The sequence below is a fragment of the Daktulosphaira vitifoliae genome, unplaced genomic scaffold (assembly GCF_025091365.1).
Source record: "Daktulosphaira vitifoliae isolate Bord-2020 unplaced genomic scaffold, ASM2509136v1 Scaffold_1, whole genome shotgun sequence".
NCBI lineage: Eukaryota > Metazoa > Arthropoda > Insecta > Hemiptera > Phylloxeridae > Daktulosphaira > Daktulosphaira vitifoliae.
In genome coordinates, this window is record NW_026099572.1 from 74,456,497 (window position 1) to 74,481,040 (window position 24,544).

At 25.5% G+C, this 24,544-nt stretch overlaps 1 protein-coding gene across 3 annotated transcripts in view; it reads right to left on the reverse strand.

Moving 5' to 3' along the window:
- Positions 1-24,544, reverse strand: part of LOC126897822 (high affinity cAMP-specific and IBMX-insensitive 3',5'-cyclic phosphodiesterase 8-like) — a 105,033-nt gene that overhangs the window by 27,316 nt on the left and 53,173 nt on the right. For all 3 annotated transcript variants that reach the window (XM_050671729.1, XM_050671721.1, XM_050671713.1), the window contains exons 4-6: positions 24,188-24,316; positions 18,802-18,882; positions 16,014-16,216 (exon numbers count right to left, since the gene is read on the reverse strand). In XM_050671729.1, the coding sequence (XP_050527686.1) occupies positions 16,014-16,216; positions 18,802-18,882; positions 24,188-24,316 (413 nt within the window). The remainder of the gene's footprint in view (positions 1-16,013; positions 16,217-18,801; positions 18,883-24,187; positions 24,317-24,544) is intronic.

Below are 24,544 nucleotides of genomic sequence, written 5' to 3' on the forward strand. Positions count from 1 at the left end.
AAAAAAAAAAAAAAAAAAAAAAAAAAAAACACATCTTAGTAAAACCAATACCTTCTCAGCTTCGCATCGAAGCTAAAAATAAATAAAACATTGTGTTTTATTACAAATTTACAACATTGATAATATTTGGTAAACAAATTTCATATTTTATTAAATAAAATAAAATGACATATTATTTATTAACATGAAATAATTATAGGGATTTATTTAACAGTTCATAATTTCAATTATTTAGTATTTAATTACCCCTCATTAAGCTTCATAGAAAGCTTGAATTCTTCTTACAATAGATTTTGTAAGTTTCCTACAGTAAATTTGACTAAATTTTGTCAAGCAAAGGCTATTTCTTTTTTTAACTCATCGAGATTGGGCATATGTTCATCTTTGATCATTATCTCAAATTGATCCCAAGCATTTTCTATTATGTTGAGGTCTGGGGAACGGACAGGCCATTTCAAAAGAGGAATTTGGTTATCACTCATCCATTTTGAAGTTTTCTTGAATGTGTGACATAGAGCATTATCTTGCTAATAATATCAAATTTTGTGTCTTCCAAAAACTTTTTTTTAAAAGGAATTCTCTATAATTTGGATGTATTTGTCACTATTTACTGTAACTTAAACAAAATGCAATTCCTCAGTTCTTTTTTTTAACAAGTAGCCCCAAACCATTATATAATCACCGCTTTTCTGCACTTTGGTGGCAAGACAATTGCTATTATATTTCTCACTATTCATGGCGTCTCACTCGTTTTAATCGTTTAGAAAAGAGTTTGAAAGATTATGTTTCTAAATAAATTAGTTGAAATAACATATAATATACGTTTTTACGTAATTTTTACCTATTATATTGAAAATATTAACAGTACATTACCAAAAATATCTAATTTTACCTTGATAAAAATTCTTATTAATAGCTTGTGGTTTGAATATTTTTAACTGAATCTACTTGAAAATGTTTTTTATCAAACTTAATTATCCAAATAACATGTAGAAAAAAAATTACGCAGTTGGGTGTTGGTAAATTTTTTTTTAAAAGCCTTTAAAATGATTTAATGGCTGAAATTTGCTGTATTTGCAAAAATAGCATTTTTAACGAAAATGTAAGTAAAAATTAAGTTGCAAATAGAACTAATGCAAAATAAGCGGTTTTCTTTTAATTTTTTGAACACATAATATGCAGAAAAAAAATTCAAGCTTTTACTTGATGATTTAAACGTATATGATTGTGTACAAGCCCAAAATCTAAACGCGTGAAATATAAAATTGGGGGTATCTTATAATTTTGACCACTACTGTATACCCAGAAAAAATAACTAAAATTAATTATCGTTGATTAAAAAATTACTTTTATTTTTACTCGTGAAAGCAGGGTCATATTTATGAAAAAACATTTGTACTGAGCACACTCAAAAAAATAGTTCCCGCTAAAATAATTTAGGAAAATTAAAAATATATCAATAATTATTGACTATTACTTTCTGCGTACTTTAGTTTAACTATAGTATTTAAAACGTCTAATATTTTAATTTGTACTGGGCCTATCAAATGGTAAATGAAGGCCTAGAATAAAAAGTAATTATAATCTTATTTTTGAAGTTTTTTTAATACTTATATTATATTCTTATAATACTTAATACTTATATTTATATAAAAACTTATATTCTGAAGTAATGCTTACAATTAATATATGAATTTTTTATTTTATTCAAAATTTTATTAACATTTATACTGATTAATATGGATAAAATATTAGTTACTCTGTAAGTGATTTTACTAATATAAACCCAGACCATCACGAAGGAAAGGTATGGGGTTGAAAAACACCTATTAGTCAAAATAAATTGTTTAAGTAGGAAAAATCTTTAATATAAAAGGATGCTATCAAAAATAAAAAATAAAACCCAGCACAGGGGGGTCGGGGCACAGTGGTGCCGTGGTATAGTTGGATCAAGTATAATGATATCCGACAGTGATTAAAATCACTATCAAAAACAAACGCTTCGATGCAAATCTTTAGATAGTGTTTAATTTTAAAAAAATTGGTGTTTTATTCCAAAAGCTTCTTGATCTGATGGTTCCTTATTAATATCTCGATTAGGACAAAGTATGTCGAATGAAAAAGGGTTTATTAAAAAATATTATTTCTCATAAAAAAAATTGTGTGGATCCATACACTCTTCAATAAGTTATAGCATTATAAAGTTAAATATAATATAAAAAATAAAATCGAGAATTTTCACACGAAAATAGCATTCGATAGCCATTTTCACCATGAAGACTAGACCAGAGGTCAAATTTTTTTTTTTACNATGAAGATAAAATAAAGTCCGAAATTTTTTTTTACCATTATAAAGTATATTACATTAGCATTAATTTAAGATATATATAAAAGTGTCAGACCTTCCGGAACACTTTCAAAAGTTAAGTTGAAAAACTTCTACTTTCTATATGCATTTTTTATATTTGAAGCCCCCCCATATATAGGGAAATAGTCTGATTTAAAAAAAAAGTATATCCAATGAAAGATGTATATAAATACTACTTCTCATGAAAAAATTGTATTGATTCATACATTTTTTAAAAAGTTATAGCACTTTAAAGTAAAAAATGTAAATTATAAAATCGAAAATTTTCACACAAAAGTAGCATTCGGTAGCCGTTTTCACCATGAAGAAAAAGTTAATTTTTTTTGAAAAAGTTTTCATTTTAAATCCCCCCTGTGGGCAGAAAAAAGGTCAAATTTACAAAAAAAATATACCAAATGATAGATAAAGACATCAAGCATCTATATAAAAAAAAAATGATATTCATATGTTCATTTTTGAAAAAGTTGCGGCAGTTTTTAGTAAAAAAAATTGAAAAAATTTCGAAAATTAGCAATTTTTAAATTTGTAATTTTTTTGGAGGTTTCCCCCATTTACGGGGAACGAGGGAAATTTTTTCAATTTTTAAGGGTAATGTCTTCGACTAGATACGATTTGTGATCTTTTGACGTATCGTTGAAAGAAATCGGTTCTGTGAAAGCTAAGAAAAAGTGGTAACAGACACAAAAAAAAAAAAAACACCTTCTCAGCTTCGCATCGAAGCTAAAAATTAAACAAAAGGCTGTACAATTTATAAAAAAATTATTTCGTTGTTAAAATACATTTTCAACCCTCGCCATACTTTAAGCCCTAGTTTTAGTTATTTTGACTAAAATATAAACTTCAAACATCTAATTTTATTCACAACTACATGTGATCATCTTACGACTCTCATTCATTTCAAATAAATGTCTATAGTCATTAGATTCTAATGAAAAACTAATTTTATGGAACTACAATATGTTATTAAATTAGAATAATTTAAAGTGCTTTTTCGGAAAACTATAATTTAAAAAAAATGAAATGTAAAAATTAGAATGAAATTGTTCAAAGAATAAAGAAGATATGTCGATGCAAAAAAAAATACACCACTTTGATCATTTCAAAAATGTATTAACTTAACTATAATATCGTATGATGTAAAGCATACTCAACAAATTATAAAATTTGAAGATGAGTGCCTTCAATATAATTTTATGTATATATTTCTTTTTTTAATATTACAATTTTGAATTTTGTTAAAAATATATTTATTATTATTTATTTTTAACAATAAAAACAAATTATTTTAAACTATGTTAAAAATATATAAATAAAATATAAAAACTACACTAAATTTTTTTTTTAATTTTAGAATAATCATTTTTTAGCTCTTTCCTTATAAATAATTTTGATGGTTCGATATCAACTTTAGGATAAGTACTTATTGAGTTACAAACATTTTAATACAAAGAGAATGGGGCGGATTATGTGTTATAAAATATACACCAGTACGAGCTATATTCACTCGAACTACATACCTACTCTATGTATTAATTTATTTGTAACTCAATAAGTACTTATCCTAAAGTTGATATCGAACCATCAAAATTATTTATTAGGAAAGAGCCAAAAAAAAGTTATTAAAACATTTTAAATGTAATTTTTAAATTTTATTTATAGAGAGGGTTAAGTAAGTAAGGAAACGAGTTTCTATTGTTCGCATTGTTAATAGCAATTAACCTGTTTCCTTAATTACTGAACATCTGTATATATAGTATTTTATTCATTTATCTTGTAAGAATAAGAAGTAGCTATTAATCTTGCAAATTATTTGTGAAAATATTTCTTTTAAGGATTTTATGAAATGATGTGATATACATAAGGTTAACTATATGATGCACAGAAAAATCTCTGTGTTCTAAATTTATCATAGCCAGACATTATCAAAAAATAATAAATACTTGAGAATTATTCATAAAATATTATTTAATATTTGAAAATTTTTAAAAATATATATTTATATTATTGAATTGGTAAAAAATATATTTTTAGAATTACTTATTTAAATTAATAAAACTTTTTACCCCTTACATTTTTAAACTTTAAGACAACTCTGCTTCTACCAGCAGTTTTTTGACTGTGTAGTGTACTACTTGCAGTATATTACATTCATGCAAAAATAAAACATTTAAATTTTTATTCAAGGAATTTTCAACGTCATTAAAAATTAACCTAAACCCGAGTAGTGATGTAAAATTCTCATAAACTTGATTTAGTTGACGAAAATTCGATAAATGTTATTTTGGAAATATTTGTATACTGTTTATTAAATCAGTTGTTTTATAAAATTTGATATACTTTTATCCATACAAATACAGCTAGAAGAAGTATATTAATATTAAGATGCAATATGAGTACAAAGTTAAGGAGTCATAGAAATTCAAAAGACAAAACCATTAAGAAGCCATTGAATTTCATGAATATTAAGAAATCATAGAAGTGCAAAAAATAAACCATTAAGAAGCGATAGAAATACATAAGACAAAATCATTAAGAAGCATTAGAAATGCAATAAATAAAACCATTATGAAGCCAAAGAAATGCAGGCAATAAAATAATTAAGAAGTCATAGAAACACAAAAAATAAATACATTAAGAGTCTGTAAGATGTACAAAAATAATGAAATTATAAATGAATTCATTGATTATTGTTGAACCATTTAATGTGTTTAGGAGTTTAATTAAATAAATAATAATAATAAAAAAATTCAGTATATATATTTTTCAGCTTTTAACGAAAATTTTTACGAGTATTACGTAAATTTTTGAGATTATAGCTATCTAAAATCAAGTAGTTTTTTTAACATCAAGGATAAATTAATTCAAAATAAAATTATTTCTCTTTAAAATTATTACCCCTAACCATTTTTTATACATTTAATAATAAAAACACTTATTTAATAAATAATTGTATTAGTTTTACATTTTTATTAATTTCAATTAAAATTCGGAAAACTTAATGGTTATGTAGCTACTACGATTAAAGATAAAATATTTTACCTTTATTCATAGTAGCCACATAGTAAAACTTTCAGTTGAATTAATTAAAATTTTGTTGACGTAAGAGATTTATAGAAATTTATACAAATAGTAGAGTTTACTTGATTTCATAACTCCATCATTTTTTATCTTGTTATGAGTTGCTAAATTTCAATTATATTATACCTGCGACATTAATTAAATTTCAAAGGATAATAGGTGCATATTTTGATTAAAAATAAAAATCCACAATTATGCGCATTATTAAATTTCCGAGAACCATTTTACGTATTGTTTGGCATTGCGTTGCCAAATAAATAATCAGAAACAATACAAAATTAAAAAACATATTCTATTATAAAGTTTACGTAAGTTTCATAACAAACATTAATTAACTCTATCAACGCAACAATGGCAATGTATTTTGCAGTAAAAGCAATTAATATTTTTCCTAGAAATGGAAACATATATGTAATGGTATCTTAAAATAGTGTTCACGTATCCATCAAATGTTGGTATTTTTCTTTATTTATAAACAAAAATTAAAACCCAAAATAGAGCCAAAAATATTCCTGACTATAAAACGTTTTATTAAGTTAAATCTTTGGCGAGATGCCATTGCAAGTTTAATATGCACGTTATATTATCAACTACCTGCGGTAAGAAGCACTTAAATATTTTTCGGATTTGTATTACTTTATGTGCTCAAAAACAGTTTCCCGTGATAATCGTAGCACCAGCCGTTGATCGTCAGGCAATACTCTGACACCGTACAGAACATTGTGCAGATTTTTTATCTCGGAAGATAATCATTGTTTTCTTAACAGTAGGTTCGCTCGATTCTGAAGTACTGACGACTCTTTGTTTTCTCGTTTCACGAAAAGCTCTGGTATCATTTCTAATACGTATGTTTCTGCGGAAATCCCCAATCCCTTCGCCAAAACCATTTTATTCGAGTATAGCCTTAAGTCATAACGCACAAACTATTTCTCGTTTCTAAGTATTTTCTTCTCGTAGCACTATAGTACATGTAGTCTGGAAATATTTTCATTTCCTCTTGTGGTCGCCATGTTATTAAATATTATACGGCACGCGTTGGCTATAATGCTGTTCGTTATTATTCGCGTCTTAAGAGTTTTATCGATATCGAACATAACGCCAAAACCATTAACAGAATTGTATAAAATAACTGGCAATTTCCTTAATCGTTTAGTCTCGAAACCTTTATATCGATACACGTTTCATGCGCACTAAAACGAATGTTTCATTCGACGTCCTCTGTGTTACAGTACATAACATTCTGGTACTGGTGTCTTAATGTTTAATTTATAATTCACTTTTTTATTTAGTGAAGATGAAAGTTCACCGTGCAGAATCGTGTTTTCAACAGCTACTACGTATTTTTTTGTTTAAGCCAACTTATTATTAATAATGAAACAAATACAGAGTGTTCACTATCTCACGAAGATTAACAGATCGATCAGTACGAGAAAAGAGTGATACACAATATTGCCGAAATAGCCAAGCTTAAGACTCAAGTACTTTTCACAGAAGATTAAAAAAGTTTTATTTGTGTGCTAAGGTTGTCTTTTAATTGCAAATATTTAATTTTTCATAGATATTAGAGCTAACAAGTAATATTTCTTATATTGTTAAAAACAACTAGATAAACAAAAAATTGAATTCGATTTTTTTAACGTTTTCTTGCATACAATATGCCTCATGAAATTATTACGCGTTTACCTTTTATAGTTATAAATGCATAGATACTGAGTTATTAAAAAAGTACGGGTAAGAATAAATAAAGTTTTTATTTGCAATAAAAAAACTAAAATTCTATTGTTCGCCAGCTCAAACGTGAATATTTATAAAATCATGAGTACTAAAGAAGCATTTTACGTATTATTTCTTCGGTTTAAATGCATAGTTATGGGAAATGTCATTAAATTCTTTATATTGAGATAATGTACATTTTTACTAAAAGCTTCCGTCGATTTTATCATATTTAAATTATCCATCACATAACACAGCGTTAAAACTCCAAGATGGTTATTCTTGTTATAAAATTTAAAACTGTTTTATTGCACTAATTATTTTACTTGTAATAAATGAATATTTTATATACTGAATATTAAGTCTCAAGAATTTATGTCATGATTTATGTAACGATATAAATCATTAAATTTGCAATAATTTTATTGTTAAGCGACATTTTGTTTGAATTGTTGACTTACGTAATAAGCTGTAAGTCTTAATTAATTTTCATGAGATTTTATCATCAAAGGTATTCTGTTACAATTCTTAACGTCGTTTTAGTGTTGGAAATAAAATATTTTTTTATTTAAATTAACCTTTCATGGAATCCCTTTGGCGCAGCAACGTCATTTATTTGAATGCGTCATAAGGCCGAAAATGTTTCTTTGAATTTCAAAGTATTACCGTTGATACATTTCCTCGAGGCGATTTCTATTAAAGGGTTGTAAGAGAGAACACAAAAACTATGTGAGCACAAATACCAAAACGGAGAAAATACTATTTTAGTTTGGGAAAACAAGTGATAGCGTATGAATCAAAGGGAAATCGTCTACACTGCGCAAGGTAGTGCCATAAGAAATAGAGGGCCATAAATAACCGGAAGTTTTTATGTAACACCGTAATTAAAAGTAAGCCGTACGCAAGCATTTCAATCGAAGAAATATTTATGGTGATGTATTAAGAGACGAACACGTGAAGAATGCGCAATGGTCGCTCGGGAATTTATCATTTTATCATGAGAGTAAAAAAATGTATATAATAAGTATAAGAACTTGCTTTGACTGTCTTGAATAGTACGCAGGTGAATCTACTTATGCGAAAGGCGTGTATCGTTATTAATTAATTCTGTGTTTTTTTTTTATCGCTGCATAAAAGGTAGAGTTCACCTCGATTATTATCGTATTATCAACGATATTTTGACTACTTAAAAAAGAGGGACTTTATCATTACAAATAATTAAAAAATTAACAAATTAGTCTACGCAAGCTCTTTTCTATAAATTTTACATAACGACTTACCGAAAGTAAAAAAAAAACCGTACTGTACTTATATATTTAAACAAAAATCACAAAACTAATAGGATCATTAAAAATTGTAAACAGTGTACCTTATACCGCAATCAATGTACTTTTTATGCTAGGAAAATGAAGCTTTTGTTAATTTTTTTTTAATTAAAAATGAAGTTTACGTTTTGCTGTATATTATGATTCAGATAGAATTCTAAAATGAATACTACTCTAATATTGGATAGCTGAGGAAATGTCCTGCTCATTTTCATAAGATCAGTGGGGCTTTAATTCTAAGACATGAATTGAACTTTTTGGGCATAGAGTAAGAGATAAAGAAATGTTGTAGTGAAGCTTCCCATCAGATCTATTATCCAAAATAATTCGGGACTAAGATCCATATAGACAAATTGTTCAAATTTCTCCCTAAAAAAAGTTCTATGCCATAATAGATTAGATCTTACTTATAAATTTTGGCCCTTCTTTTTTAGACATAATGCCAAAGCTTAAATCTTTGAAAAAAAAAAGAACTTGCGGTTAAATATAGTAAAATAACACTTTCCAAAATATTTAAAATTAGAAAAACAATGAAAGATGTTTAATATATTTTAAACTACTAATGTTCATATATATTTATATACAGAGTGGCCCACCACTCACTGACAACTTAAATAACTTTTGATCCAGTTAATATTTTTAGTTGATTTTTTTTTTTAAATAATAGTTATACGTTAGGTCTATAGCTATATCTCAATAATTAATTTTTTTACATTTTATTAAGATAGCTATTTTGTAGAGTAGAATCTCAGAAAAATTTTAGTAAAAAAATATCTTATTAATATTAAGTAGTAAATATTCTGTAGCGTTTTGAATTTTATGAAAATTTGTTTTTTACGTATTATTTTACGGTATTAAACATTGAAATACGTATTGAGAAAAGGACAGAAGAAAAACGCTATCTTTTCATGATTACTGTGTATACATATGATGATAGTGTGTATACATTACAAACTTGGCATTAATACCACGATAAGAAATTAGATAAGGCAATTATTACTTATCACTCTCATTCAAAAGTATATTGAAAAGTTAGCGTTTTCTTCTGTCCTTTTCTCAATGTTTAATACCGTAAAATAATACATGAAAATTCAAAATTTCACAAACTTCAAAACGCTACAGAATATTTACTACTGAATATTAATAAGATATTTTTTTACTAAAATTTTTCTTAAATTCTACTCTACAAAATAGCTATCTTAGATTTTTTTTTTACATTTTATTTAAAATTTAAAAATAATTAATATTTTTAATAAAATGTAAAAAAATTAATTATTGAGATATAGCTATAGACCTAACGTATAATTATTATTTAAAAAAAAAATCAACTAAAAATATTAAATGGATCAAAAGTTATTTAAGTTGTCAGTGAGTGGTGGGCCACTCTGTGTATATATATGTATATGTATAATTTTATCATTAACAAATAAGGGTGTACCTAACTTTTAAACATTAACTTTCATTTTATAAAAAAAAATTTAACAAAATATAAAATTTTTAAGAGTAATTATAATTAGTAAGAACATCAGCTCAAAATTTGAGTTTAATTAAATAAATATGTTTTTCTGCATTTTTTGGATATATTCAAGCCAGTAAAATATCATAATTCTAGATTTTATAAAAGTAAACACAGTAGTCATTTTATAAAAAAATATTTAAAATTATACGGTCTTTATTAGCATATTCTCTTATAATTAGATAGAATAATAATTTATAAATGAATATGCCTTCAAAAAACCTCTGTATAAACTTTATAAAAAAAAAATTCTTATCATATTTAACACTAGCAAAATTATCATAAATTATTCCTTACATATTTTCATACAAAAACGGCATTTTACACCACAACAATGATATTTGAGAAACGAGTTTTTTGTTACACAAAAATCCGATATAAGAAAAAAATTTAAGACAGTTAGATTTGTTTTGATTTTATAATATACTTTTTCATCTAGTGTTACAAAGTATCATTTTTTCTTGACTAATATCTTTTATGGTTTGTTTTTATAATTTTGAGGATTACATTATATTTGTTGATAACGTTAATGACGTGTGACTAAACTTTTTTTGTAGTACTGCCCAGTCTTGTAAAAAATGTAATTTTTTTTGTATTCAGAATGTAGTATCCGAAAAAAAGGTTAAAAAGATATATATATATTTAAAATCTAGTTTTAAATACTTGAAAAAATATTTAAATACTTTGAGAATATTAAAAAAAAATAAAAATAAATTGAATGTATATATTTTACTGAGTGTTACAACAATTACGTACCAAGACAATTGAGCACCGATACAGTTCCACACTACATAAGTTTTATCGAAGAACTAGCTTATTTAATAAATAATAAACAGAAAACTAAAATGGCTATGCAATATAATAATATAAATATATATTATTTCAAAAAATTACAAACATAAAAGATAATATTAAAATTAAAACCTATTTATAATTAATTCAATTTTAATGATTTATGAACAAAATTGACATGTAATATAACTGGCATTTTCAAAAATAAATTTTTCCATATATTGATAAATAAAAAAACAATTTTTTGCACGAGCAATCATAAAAACCATCAACTTTTTTTTTTAACTTAGTTTGATTGTCCAGATATCTAGTAGGTTAATAGTTAACGTTATTTAAAGTAATTGATTTAAAAAATATAAATACAAAAAAAATATTCGGAATTCATATTTTTTTAATAATTCAAAACACTTTAAAAAGCAAAAAAGTATTAAAATACTTTCATTTAAATATTTTACAAGGTTGATGTTGACCGTCAGTGATGTGGAATTTTAATGTAGGTATTTAACTGAACCTTTCTCTAAATTGGTATTTTATTTTTATGAAATCTTTGGAGTTTTAGAACACACATTTTAATATTTCAATAATGATTGACAAACAAATAGGTATAGTTTATCCTTCTTCTGATTTAGTGTTTTTAACTCGTAAAATTACTTTTACTCACTTTAAGATTACTATTTCGATATTTTAGAATGGAATATAATATAATGATATACGAACGAGATTTATGATTTTTTAATTTTAATAAATGTGTTTATTTATTATTATTACATTAGCTGTAATAATTTTATATTTATAATTAATTAAAATGACTTTACGTAATACTTGCACAAAGAATATCATAGATATAAAAAATAAAATACAATCTTAATTTAATATCCATAATTTTATATTTTAAGTGGAAAAAAAATTTTGTTTGTAACTGAAAATATTTGTAAATGGAGAAAAATTACTAGTGAAAGAAATTATCGAATAGTAACTATCGAACTATTCGATAGTCATTCAAAAATATTCGTTAGTTACACAATATATTCGAATAGTTTTAAAAACTATTCGATAGTTTATGCTAAAAATAAACTATTCGGTTGTATAAAAATAATTCGAATACTATTTGATAGTTTAAAATATTCGAAAATGCCCATCACTAAAAATTACCTTACTTCAAAATAATTCTAAAAGATCTTTTAGACAATATAATTGTCCAAAAAATTTAGCCAACTTATTTTAGTAAATTTCAAGACTTGTAACATAATCTAGCAAATGTAGCTACAGATCATAAATACCGTCCCCGCTTAAGACATTATCAAAAATACAACTATTTACACGTGAGATATCGGACCATAGCCTATTTAATACGTTTCACATATGGACATAAAATAAAACGTGACTTCGACATGACATCTGATGATTTTCTGAAGACATGCACGCTAACAACACGCCTATAAATGAAGGTATCATTATCAATCATATACAACTTACTCGGCTTACGACTGGTGGACTTTTCTTACCAAAACAATATCCGAAAAAAGGTTTAAGATACATAATAGTTCACTATGAATTACTACAATTCAAAATTACAATGAGTTTTTGAACAGGTGCCGCATATCAAAATATGTGATGAAACCGGGTATCGGGTATGAAAGGTAGTTCAAAAAAATTTCAGTATTTCATCAAAACGACCCTAAACGATCATGACAGGAAATGATCGTGTCGGGAAAACTGTGTTACTATGGACACACGTACATCCGGAATTTCTACGAAATATTTATATATTATTGTAATGACCTTTGGACCATTGATTCGCAGATCAAACTACTCTAAAACTTTTTAAACTTCTGTTAAAGTCATAACAAAAAGTCTACCTCATAACTAAGAGTTCAAAAGAACAATAATTCACACTGACGGAAATTTTGTCACAACGCTTTAAAATAACATAACACGTACATTATTTTGTATAATCAAAACGCACCTGTGAGATTTCACTGAAAATTGATGAATGACACTTGTTGTATTGTTTCAATGGTAAATTGAAGTGTTAGTAATGGCGATTGAAATCGCCTTAACAAAAATACTATAATACATTATACGTTACTGTATATCACAGTAATTTTCAAAAAAATCATATTTTAAACACGAGTAGCACACAAAAAACTGTAAGAAAAAGACGAGTAAAGTCATGCAACTATAAAAAATCGTTGAAAATCAAGGGAATGCTATTTTTAGATATTGGAAGTATTTTGATAAACAACTCCGATACTCTCCACGTTGTAACGTGATCTGAGATATTCAAGCAGTTACGACTAACATTGAGATTTATATCAATCGATAAACATATTTAAGTGCATATCGAATCACACAACAAGCTATTTCATTTCTAAGAAATATATTTTTTAACAATTGTCAAAATGACAAGTTTGTAATGACTTATTTCTTGGAAAACTTGTGATTTTTTTCTAATATTCTAAAAGCCAGTTTCAACTTTTTGGCATCGGTATTATTGTGGCCTCTATGTAAATATTTACTAGAAATCTTTTATTATCATACGCATCAAACCTATTGTTTACTTCGATCATCTTAAAGTTTTACTTTTGTGTGCATTCGACATTAAAACAGATATTGAAGCCTACCATTCGATCCCATTTCATTTTCACTTGAATATTTCTAAATAAATAAACATTAATAAAACGTTTTGCAAACAAAACAGCACGTGTACAACAAACTTCGAATGATTCGTTGTAAATCACATTTAAAACTTGACAAGTATAAAAGTAATTTTCAATACCCAGGAAATGAAAAACCAAATAATAGATAAAAAGTATTTCAAAATAAACAGAATGTACGTGACATACAAGGTTATAATCTGAACTACATATTGTTTAAGCATAACTAGTTCATCTTAAACATTTATATTTATAAAGATAAAGACGTTGTATAAATAATAAATGTTTACACATTTGTAAAATTATAACCAGACATCTTCTAATAAACATTTACTACTTTCATAGAACGCATTCCTGGTGTTAAATGATAAAGTGAAACGCTCCCATAATTCATATCAAAATACAACCATAATGAGTTTTTGCGGGTTGCATGCACAATAAAGATTTGCAAGGATATTAATCTTGATTACGATGGTATAAACAATATTAAAACCTGAAGTGTCTTGTCATGTGAAACGTTTACTTATTTAACTTGAATACTTTTATAACTACTGTAATATTTGAATATTCATCATTTTCAATACTCAAGTGCGTGTTAATGACAAATGAAAAATTCACTAAGTAGGCATTTCACTTTAAATGGTGGAATTTTACTAAAATTCTTTCACTTAAAAATATTTAGAATAATTTGTTTAAAAAATGCTTCCTGACGAATAACTGTAATTGATATTTATAAATACAATGTGAAAATAATTAAGATAATATAATAAATCACTGACGTAATTACAGGGGGGATATGGGTTTCATGTTACGCCATGACAAAAGTAATTTCATGCTGAAGATACAGTCTATTTTTTTGTTTGGAGGGAATAATAAAAATTTTCTTATAAGAAAAAAATATATAACCCCTAAGACGACACCCTAATAACATCATTGTAATGAATACTAACCTAATAAAACATATCCTATTTAGGTAGAAATTCTGTAATTTAATTACCGTAACTAAAATATTCCCGTTGTTTACTGTTATAATATCGTTTTACGAAAAAAAATTACATCAAAAATATTAAATGAACGTCTTGTTCATTAATTATAATGTAAACTAATAAATATTTCTTTATTGTCAACATAAAAAGTTAGTTAATCTCCCAGTCTCTGACAATCATTATATTCTAATTAACTCTTATGCACTCGACGCACTAGAATGGTGTGGTTACTTTAGACAGACTAATTAGCGTTAACTTCCCTTTATAAATTTAACTTTAAAAATAAACGGAAATTTAAAAATAAATAACTTTCATTTAAATTTGAAAAAAATTAACGTTGATATTTATTTTACTTTGCCTATTCCAGAAAACATTTTAGAATACTATTTCCGTCGAATTTTTTAATTTTACTTGAAAATTACAGTAGTTTAAAATTTAATAATAACATAATTAGTTTTGTAATGTATACTGAACAAAAACCTAAAATTACCATCATCTATTATACCACTTCTGTCCATTTATTATTGTCGAATGTATTGTATTGTATAATATATTATTTTCTGCAAGGCTGACAACAGATCAAAGTCCCAATCGTTTTATTTTTCGCCTTTAATTCTATGATTTTAGAAAAATTACTTCTATCAACTCTATTAATCGTGTATTCAGAGCACGTTTTTAGTTTTACACTATACGACAAACATGATGATCGCACACGATGTGAGTAATAAGTATTTATGATTGCAATGTTGTAAAAACCGTGGTTTTATAACATGATGTGAATTCTACCAAACATGACAATTTTTTTTTTTTTATTGATTCTTTTTAGGAAAATTTAATTCAAATATCAATTTAAACCGAAATTAAACAATTATTTATATTTTATATTTATTACGCACGTTTACAGTTCATATTTACCATTAGGCATATTCATACTTTTAAAATAAATTCAGAAAAATTCTGTTCTAATCTATGAATTTACCACTCAGCTTCCTTAGATGTAACAAAAAAGTTTTTGACTTTAAATACATTAGTTACACAAAGTTTTTATAATAACTTTATTAAAGTTTTCTCACTGTCTAACTTTTATTCCTAATTTTATATAATTTATGAGTTAATTTTTTTTTTAAGTTTCAAATATAAAAATAGAGAATATAGAGCAAAAAAGTTGTTTTACACAATACTAAAACATAAAATTAATGTAATGTGATAAAGAATAATATACAAAAAGGCAGTATTAAAACGGTCATGTCAAGTGTACACTGTTACCACTTCGAATCTTTATCACACATAAGACTTCGTTTATTGAACTAGAAATTATCATATAATATTAATTTTAATTTTCCTATTTTATTACAATGGATAAAAAACCAAACGCAGAATTTCACCAAGTTGAAAATGTCTTATCAGTATAATATTTGAATATTTTTAATAGAAGTAATCGAAAGAAAAACTGCAAATTTAATTAAAACTATAAACTCGAACAACACACGAATTCAATTATAACTTTTGTTTCCAATAATAATTTTTTGAGAAAGTTTTTAATTGATGTATTTAATAAATATAAAACGCAACACTTACTTAGCCATATGATACCCATCAATTAATTTGTCATTTTGGCACCTACAATCAACAAATACTACAATTGGCACTTCGTTGCCTTTGTGAAAAATTTGTAAAGCTTCGTCAGAACTGGTTACTCGATCTATTATCCAGCCCAAATGAATAGCAGTTGTATCCAATGTTTGCCATACCGTATCATCTTTCGACGCCACTATCAATATCTACAATACCAATATAAATCAACTAAATATCATATAATAATCTATACAATATTGTATTTGTAAATAATTTTTCTTAAAAAAAGTTAAATAATTAGCCCCAGTATCTAAATAATTTTATGTTGTTTTATTAAAATCAATAACGCTAAATAGATTCGGAGTCCAAATCCGGAGGAAGGTCTTTAAGTTTTATGGGTAGCATAAATCTTTAATGTACAGAGCGATCATATTCAATTATTCAGATGCCTACCGGTAATACACAGCAAAAACAAATACTTAGCCTAGATTCATTAATATCGATAAGTCTTAAATAAAAAACAACACATTAGAAATAGACCGAATGAAACTCAGCCATAATTACATAAAAATATATAATTCTATCTACGGTTCCACTTAAAACTAAAAAATCACTAAAAAGAATTAATTTCAGAACTAATCATAACGATAATCAAATAATTTCAAATTACTTTTTATTATGAAGAAATAAGTTTTTTTTTTGCAACAAGACTTTATCATTATACAAGGTGTTCAGTAAGTAAAGCAACAGGTATATTGTTACAAACAATGAGAACAATAGAAATTCGTTTCGTTACTTACTAAACACTATATACAGTAAAAAAATTACTTTTTTTTTATAAAAATAAATATAAGTCTATACAATAACCACTTGAAATGTATAACCCAAAGACTAAATATTATTTATATGAAATGGATCAAATTGTTCATTATTGAATAATAGTATTATAGTTTCAATGTTTTGATTTTAAATAATAAAAAAAAAAAGATTATAAATGCTGTTTATATTTTTTTTTGCTTCGTCTAAAACTAAAAACAAATTATCTTCTTTTCAAAATTAAATTTAAATTTTTATAAAATAAAACATCATCACTGTCATCTACTGTTTTATAATTATTATTTCAAATTTTTAATTTTTTTCCATTATTACGTGGCTCTAATGTAAGCCTACTACTCATATTTAATCAGTAATATGTTCCCAACTTTTGTAAACTGTCAAATTTACTTGTGTAAATAGCACAGATTGTAAATATACTTAAAAGTCATCATTTTAATAAAAGAAAATTTTAGTGACACTAAATTCGATAACTTTTTGAAACATAATACGATAGTTAGATGTTATATCAATATGTTGAAAACTTTTTCTTTCACCGAGTACCTAATATTTTTTTAACTTACAATAAGGCATAATTTTTTTATCTATACTATAGTTGAAAACTTATAAAATAAATTCTATAAAGTGGTTACCTAAAATAAGTTAATTATTTTAACTTAATTTTTTTACTTAACTATAAGTAGAAAAAAATTATCCTTACCCAACACAATTATAACTAGTTTTTTTGAAAACTATAAAAGAATTATCATCTTAATTACACGAATTCTTGCATTAACATTTAGAAACAATTTATTTTTAAGAGAAAAACCCTTTCAATAAAAAGTTAATAAGATATATTTATGTATATTCGGGGTTTAAAAATTCAGAAACAAAAAAGTCCCACCTGAACAGTTTTTTAAATTACACTATCAATCAAAATTTAAGCTTTTACTTGCTTTATTTTTTAAGTCTGTACTATTGAGTCGGTTATGAAAACAAAAGCCGTATACATAAAAGAGAGTTGAAATAAGTAAAAAAATGATTATTTATATAATAATTATCTTTTATTAATAATTCAAATAAATAACATTACCCGAGGAAAATCTTGTTTTTTTTTTTAATTTTTAGATAATTATGAAGCGATTCTAAACTTTTAACTGATATTGTAGACTCAAGTCAGAGTTCACAAAAAATTTTATTTTGAGTGATATTGATTACAAAGTTATAAATATAATTGTAACTTATAATTTAAAATTCTAATTTTCATTGAAATAATGTTTCAAATTAAAATTTTCATTTTTATAACAAGATTCCATAAGTTTTCCTCTGATGAACTTAAATATTTAAGCTAAAAGTTGTGCTGTAGAACGATGAATTAAAATATAGAATTATGTATATGTATATATTAGCATTAATTAAATATTTTTTTTACTACTGTATATTAATTATGGAGTTATATCAAATTTTTATGATTTAAAATGTTTAGTATGTAAATGTTTAGTTTCTATGTGTTGTGTTTATATTTATAATATAAATTTACAATTTTTTGTATAAAAATATTTTAATCAATTTTTATTTTATAGTATTGTTAGTTCACCTTAGAAAAAACTCAAAGGAATACATAAATAATATAACTCTTATGAATGTTGTATTTTATAGTTAGCGACTCATGTTGAAAAAACGAAATATGAAATAATATGTGATATATTTAAATTTTATTTGTAGTATTTCTTGTGAATCAAGTATAAATTTCACAAGAAAATTGTATTAAAATTACAATTTTCATTAAGGGAGAGTCCCTTTATAGCCCATTATTTTAAATAGAGTATATTGAATATTTTTTACTCTTTTTTTAGTTTTTATGAAATTTAAAACAACAAATTTGTTTTGACGTTAAATTTAAGCAAATATTATTTAAAATTTTAACTATAAACTAAACAAAAAAAATACATATATAAATAGCGTGTAAACACTTTACCTTCTTAAAAGTAAAATTTAGTCGTGCATCTTGTATATTCAAAAAGCAGCCAAAGACAAATCTATTACAATTTTCTGGACTCTGAAAAATGTTGACGATATATTAAATTCATACTATAAAAAAATTTTGATAACATATTTATTTTTAAATATTATATTTTACTCTTTTTTTTTATTGATCATAATTTAAAAAATAATTATTTTACTAAACATTTATAACAGAACACAAATTTTTAAGCTGCAATAATGCCTTTTATAAGTGAAAATACTTAAACATAAATTTATATTTATTTATCTGTAGTTTTTTGATTTATTAATTGCTATTAACATTATTAATATTAAATGTTACATTAATATATTTAACAAAAAAAATGAAATAATGATTTGCAAAGTAAAACTTAACTATTTTAAAGATTTAAATTAAATAAATCAATATTAATAAGATATCACAAATACATTTTTAAAAATATACATTGTCTGTAAATTTCGTGTGATAAGAACATTTTGTGTATCATATTGTAATAAGAGTATTTAGTATATATTTACATGTTCAGGTAAAACGTGCATTTCTATTATTTACAGACTAGTTGAACTTCACTGTTTTTACATCTTTATGATCCTACAAATGGCTTTGTTATGTTAATTTAACCTATTTAAGGAAACCTTATTGTGTCACCCTGAGCTAATTTCAAGAAACACCATCTCATATTAACTATTGTGATAATATTCATAAAAAATGTTGACACTCCTATAATTTGACTTTTTAAATGGGATTTAATTTCAAAACTATTAGAACAGTTAAAAAATAAAAATTTATTATAATCCAACATGACAATTATCATTTGAAAATTAAATGTTATAAAATATTAATATTATAATAAATTAATTAACAATAGTATGATAGTTTGTCAGGTGTACACTTATTAAGTAAATTTAGAGAATGGATTATCATTTAATGTGTCATTAAACTATCAACTTTAACTATCAATGAGATCTATTTTTATTGATATTGATTATGGTATTTAATCAGAATTTCATTTGTAATAAATAATTTTACATTAATAAATTTAAATAATAATTATGAGTTTGATGTTTTATCATTATAAATCATTCGTAAAAGATGGATTAAATACTTCAACTACCTTGTTATTAAAATCAATATATAGTTCAATTATAAACATCACTAAAATAAAATACTTTCTTTTAGGAAGAAAAAAGATTTAATTTGAACAAAAAATGTAATTATGTGACCATTCCTAACAAACATTTTAAACGGAGAATTCAGTAAAAAATGATTTAAAGCCAATTAACTAGAATTGACCTACGAAAAATTTCAAGTGGTACAAAATATTTTTCAAGATAACCAGAGTTCTGATAGAATTAAAAAAATATCTTATTGACGTAGAAGCTTAGAAATAACTAAAGGTTGTTTATCCCTATTTAATATTATAACACCACAATTGGACATAAAAAATATATTTTACCATAACTAGCTAGCTACATTTATTCATTACTTTAATAGCTCCAGAAAATAAAATTCAAACTAATGATGACGGAAATTAAATTCCTTATAAATAAATTACTATTATGTATAGTATGATCAACGATAACTGCTCTTGACCAAATAGCTACCTTTTGTATGGTAATATTGTAAAGGTCCACTAAACTTATAACACTTAATAAAAAAAAACAGTTTTATTTGATAAAGTAAATTTTATAGATATCTTTTGCATAGTACTTACCGTCTCATTATAACATTATTACTTTAAAAAGGTTCGTTTTCAGATAATAATGTTCATTTAGAACCTTAGAAAAAAAAATAGTTTTTTTAATCACACAATATAAGCTAAATAAGTAAAAAGCATTAGAGCCAATCCATTAAAAATTATAATTTTCTATTTTTTTAAAAAGAATATTGTAAATGACATCAATTTCAAATATTTAAATAAAATAAAATTTTAAAAAATTTTAAATGATCCAGTTGGTTTTATACGTTATAAAACAACGATCTTTGTGAAATTCAATGCTAGTGTATATATAAGGTGATTCTTTTAACATGTTAAAAAAATAACCTTGTACATGAATAAAATTATAACATTTTTTAAGATATTTTCTAGTAATACTACTTCATATTCTAATCTTTTAATGCATTAAATAAATAAAACTCAGCACAGTAGAGTCGCATCACAAAGTGGACATGGCATAATTAGGACAAATATAGATCATTTTTGACAGTTATTAAAATCACTATCATAAGAAACGTTTCAAAGCAAATATTTAGATAGAGTTTAATTTTAAGAAATTGGTGGATTATTCCAAAAGCAAAAAGACACTTTATATACAACAAATTTTAACTTTTTATACTTTTCCGTAAAATACATTACAATACTAGATTATTAAATATCAGTTTTATACTAATTAAACAATTAAATAAATTAACTAAACAGTTATGGTGACACCAAAAATTTTTTTTACTTTAAAGTACGCAACATAAGTTTTAATATGTGTTTCAATGATGCAGTATTTCTGGAACATATTCAACAAAATCTAGGTTGAAAAGTTAACTTTTTGTGAAAAAGTCCCTACTTTGAATTCCACTTGTGGCAAGTTAAAATATTTTATTTTATATAATATCTAAGGTACTTATACAAAAAAGTTATTTTGATTCGTTCATTTTACAACAAGTTTTGGTAATTTTAAGAAATTAGACTTTTAAAATTGACAAAATTTACTAATTTTAAAAATCATAATTTTTTGTGGTTTCTGTCATTTATGGGGAACGAGAGAAAAATTTTTTAATTTTTGTCTTCAACTAGATACAATTTATGATTTTTTGACGTATCGTTAAAAAAATCGGTCCAGTGAGATCTAAGTGGTAATAGAATAAAAAATTACACATGACCATTGGTCATGTTATGAGGAGAGAATGGTATGGTATGGTATGATAAAATAAAATAAATAAAAAAAAAATAAGTATATTTTCTCTCATCTTGTCCGCGAATGACGCTACACCTATACTCCCTCTAATATGCTCATTTCTTATCCTATCTTCTTTAGTCACTCCAATCATCCATCTAAGCATTCTCATCTCTGCTACACTCATTCTCTGCTCTACTTTTTTATCAACCACCCAACACTTTGAACCATACATCATAGCTGGTCTCACTACAGTCTTATAGAATTTACCCTCCAGACTCATTGGTATTCTTTTATCATATAACACACCAGACGCTTCTCTTCACTCAATCACCCGCACATAATCCTTTGTCTTACATCGTCGTCAATACCACCTCTCTTTTGCACAACTGATCCTAAATATTTAAAACTTTCCACCTCTCCAATCACGTCCTCGCTTATTGTCACTGACCTCCTCATTTCACCTACCTCGTGATCTCCTTTGTCAAACTCGTACTCTATATACTCTGTTTTACTTCTACTTATTTCTAAACCCTTTTCTTCAAAAGCTGATCTCCATACCTCTAGCCTTTGATTAATTTCCTCTCTATTTTCTCCTATTAATACTATATCGTGTGATGGTGTCACGTTTTCATAATCGTGAGAATTATTTTAATAAAATACAGACAGCACATCCACTTCCTGAGACTGGTGAATTAACAAATAATATTTATTGCCAAATCGGCAATAGGTGTAATTATTATAAAAACCCAATAGACCTGACCATCGTGGTCAGTCGTCGACTCCAGTGCCTTGTGTCATTCATCAGTCTCAGTACTCGGTTGTCGCTGTCCGGCTTACTGTTTAAAGTAAAGTCTTTGTTTATTCCTTTTCTAACCTATATACTCTTTTCCTCGACATTTCAGAGTACTTGTGTCTTGCACTTCGTCTGCACCTCGTACTTCATTGTCCTCTCCTATACCCCAAGTATTTGTGTCTTGCACTTCGTCTGCACCTCATACCTAGGTGTTACTCTTATTCTCCCTTCCTATAACAACAGCCTTTCGACACCCACAGCTAACCCGGAGTGTCAGCCGAGCACGGTGACTGCTGTACGACAACGCGCACGTGAATACCTAGACAGCAGGCACCACCTCCTCATATTCATCTTCGTACACATAGTTTCACTCATTTTCCCATTTACTTTTTACTGTGTTACGACAATCGTCAGCAAACAAAATGCACTACGGCACCTCTCCTTGTATTTCTCTAGTAATTTCATCCATCACTATAGAGAATAATTAAGGGCTTAAAGCAGAACCTTGATGCATTCCTACTTTTACGCGAAAACCTTCTGATACTCCTCCTACGCTTTTTACCCTGGTACAAGTGCTATTATACATATCTTCTATTATATTAATGTACCTTTTCGGGACTCCTTTTCTCATTAATCTTTAAAACCTCTCTCGGTACTCTATCATACGCTTTCTCCAAATACCATACACAGCTTTTTCTTCTTTTCCCTTAACTTTTCTATTAATTGCATCACACAAAATACTGGCTCCATTGTTGACTTACCAGGCATAAATCCAAACTGGTTTTTAGATACCGATGTTTCATTTCTCATTCTCTTATCTATTACGTTTTCCCAAATTTTCATACTATGACTCATAAGCTTTATGCCTCTATAATTTCCACACTCCTGTATGTCACATTTACCTTTAAATATCGGCACCACAATACTATTCCTCGATTAATTTGGAATTTTCCTTTCTAATAAGATTTTTTTTAAAAGTTCCTTCAATAACGTTATGGCATCACCACCTAAAATTTTCCATACTACTACTGGCACTTCATCTGGTCCTATTACTTTATTCTTTTTCATTGATGCCACAGTCTCCTATACTTCTTTCTCACTAATTAAATCTACCAGTCTCTCATTCTATATTAAATATAAATATAAACTTATTTTAATTATTTTACCTCGTCAAAGTTAAGAAAAGTGACTTTGAATATTTGAATTAGCTTAAATAGTTTTTTTATCTATATATCCGTGTAATGTACGGTGGCTGCGTCATGTATTAAATAGTCTTATAAAGATTTTCCATAGTAATGAGTCAGTTAATAAAAATAAAATTTACATTTTCGGAATACTATATTACAATTGAAGTTCTTTCTGTTATATATTTTCCTTTTGTTAGAAATTCAAATGATTTATTTTATCAACAGTATCAAAAATTCCTAGTTTTCTTATGTCACTGAACACCAAGAGCATTAATTAATTTATTTTATTTTATTTAAATCCAGGCAAATTTAATGGATATTTTCATTGGATACAAATGAAAACGAATTAAGAAAACTAAACAGAGAGTAAAACGAATCTTTCTTCGTAAAATCATTTAATAAAAATTAACTTCTGTAATTTAAAAAGTTTAAGTAAAATGATAGTAAGATACTATTTTTTTATACTATAGAATTTGAAGTTTACTGACTTGTGCTAGTGGAGATTCACTCCTGTTTATCGGTGAATATACATCACCTAAATCTCTGGATGTTTCGACTAGAGAATCTCTTCGGCGGCAACAACAATTGTCCCACATATCTGATGATATACTCAACAACTAAAACAAAAAAATTACCGTATTATAATTGAAAATCAATTCGTATATTTTTTTGAAAATGTATTGCTATATATATATATATATATATATATATATATTATATAAGTAATTTCAATTTATAAATATCAATTTCACTCAAATATTTTTCATAATAAAAATTGACTCAAATAATCTGAAATATTTTGACAATATTTAGTATGACTTGAGATATTTCATTATTCAAATAAT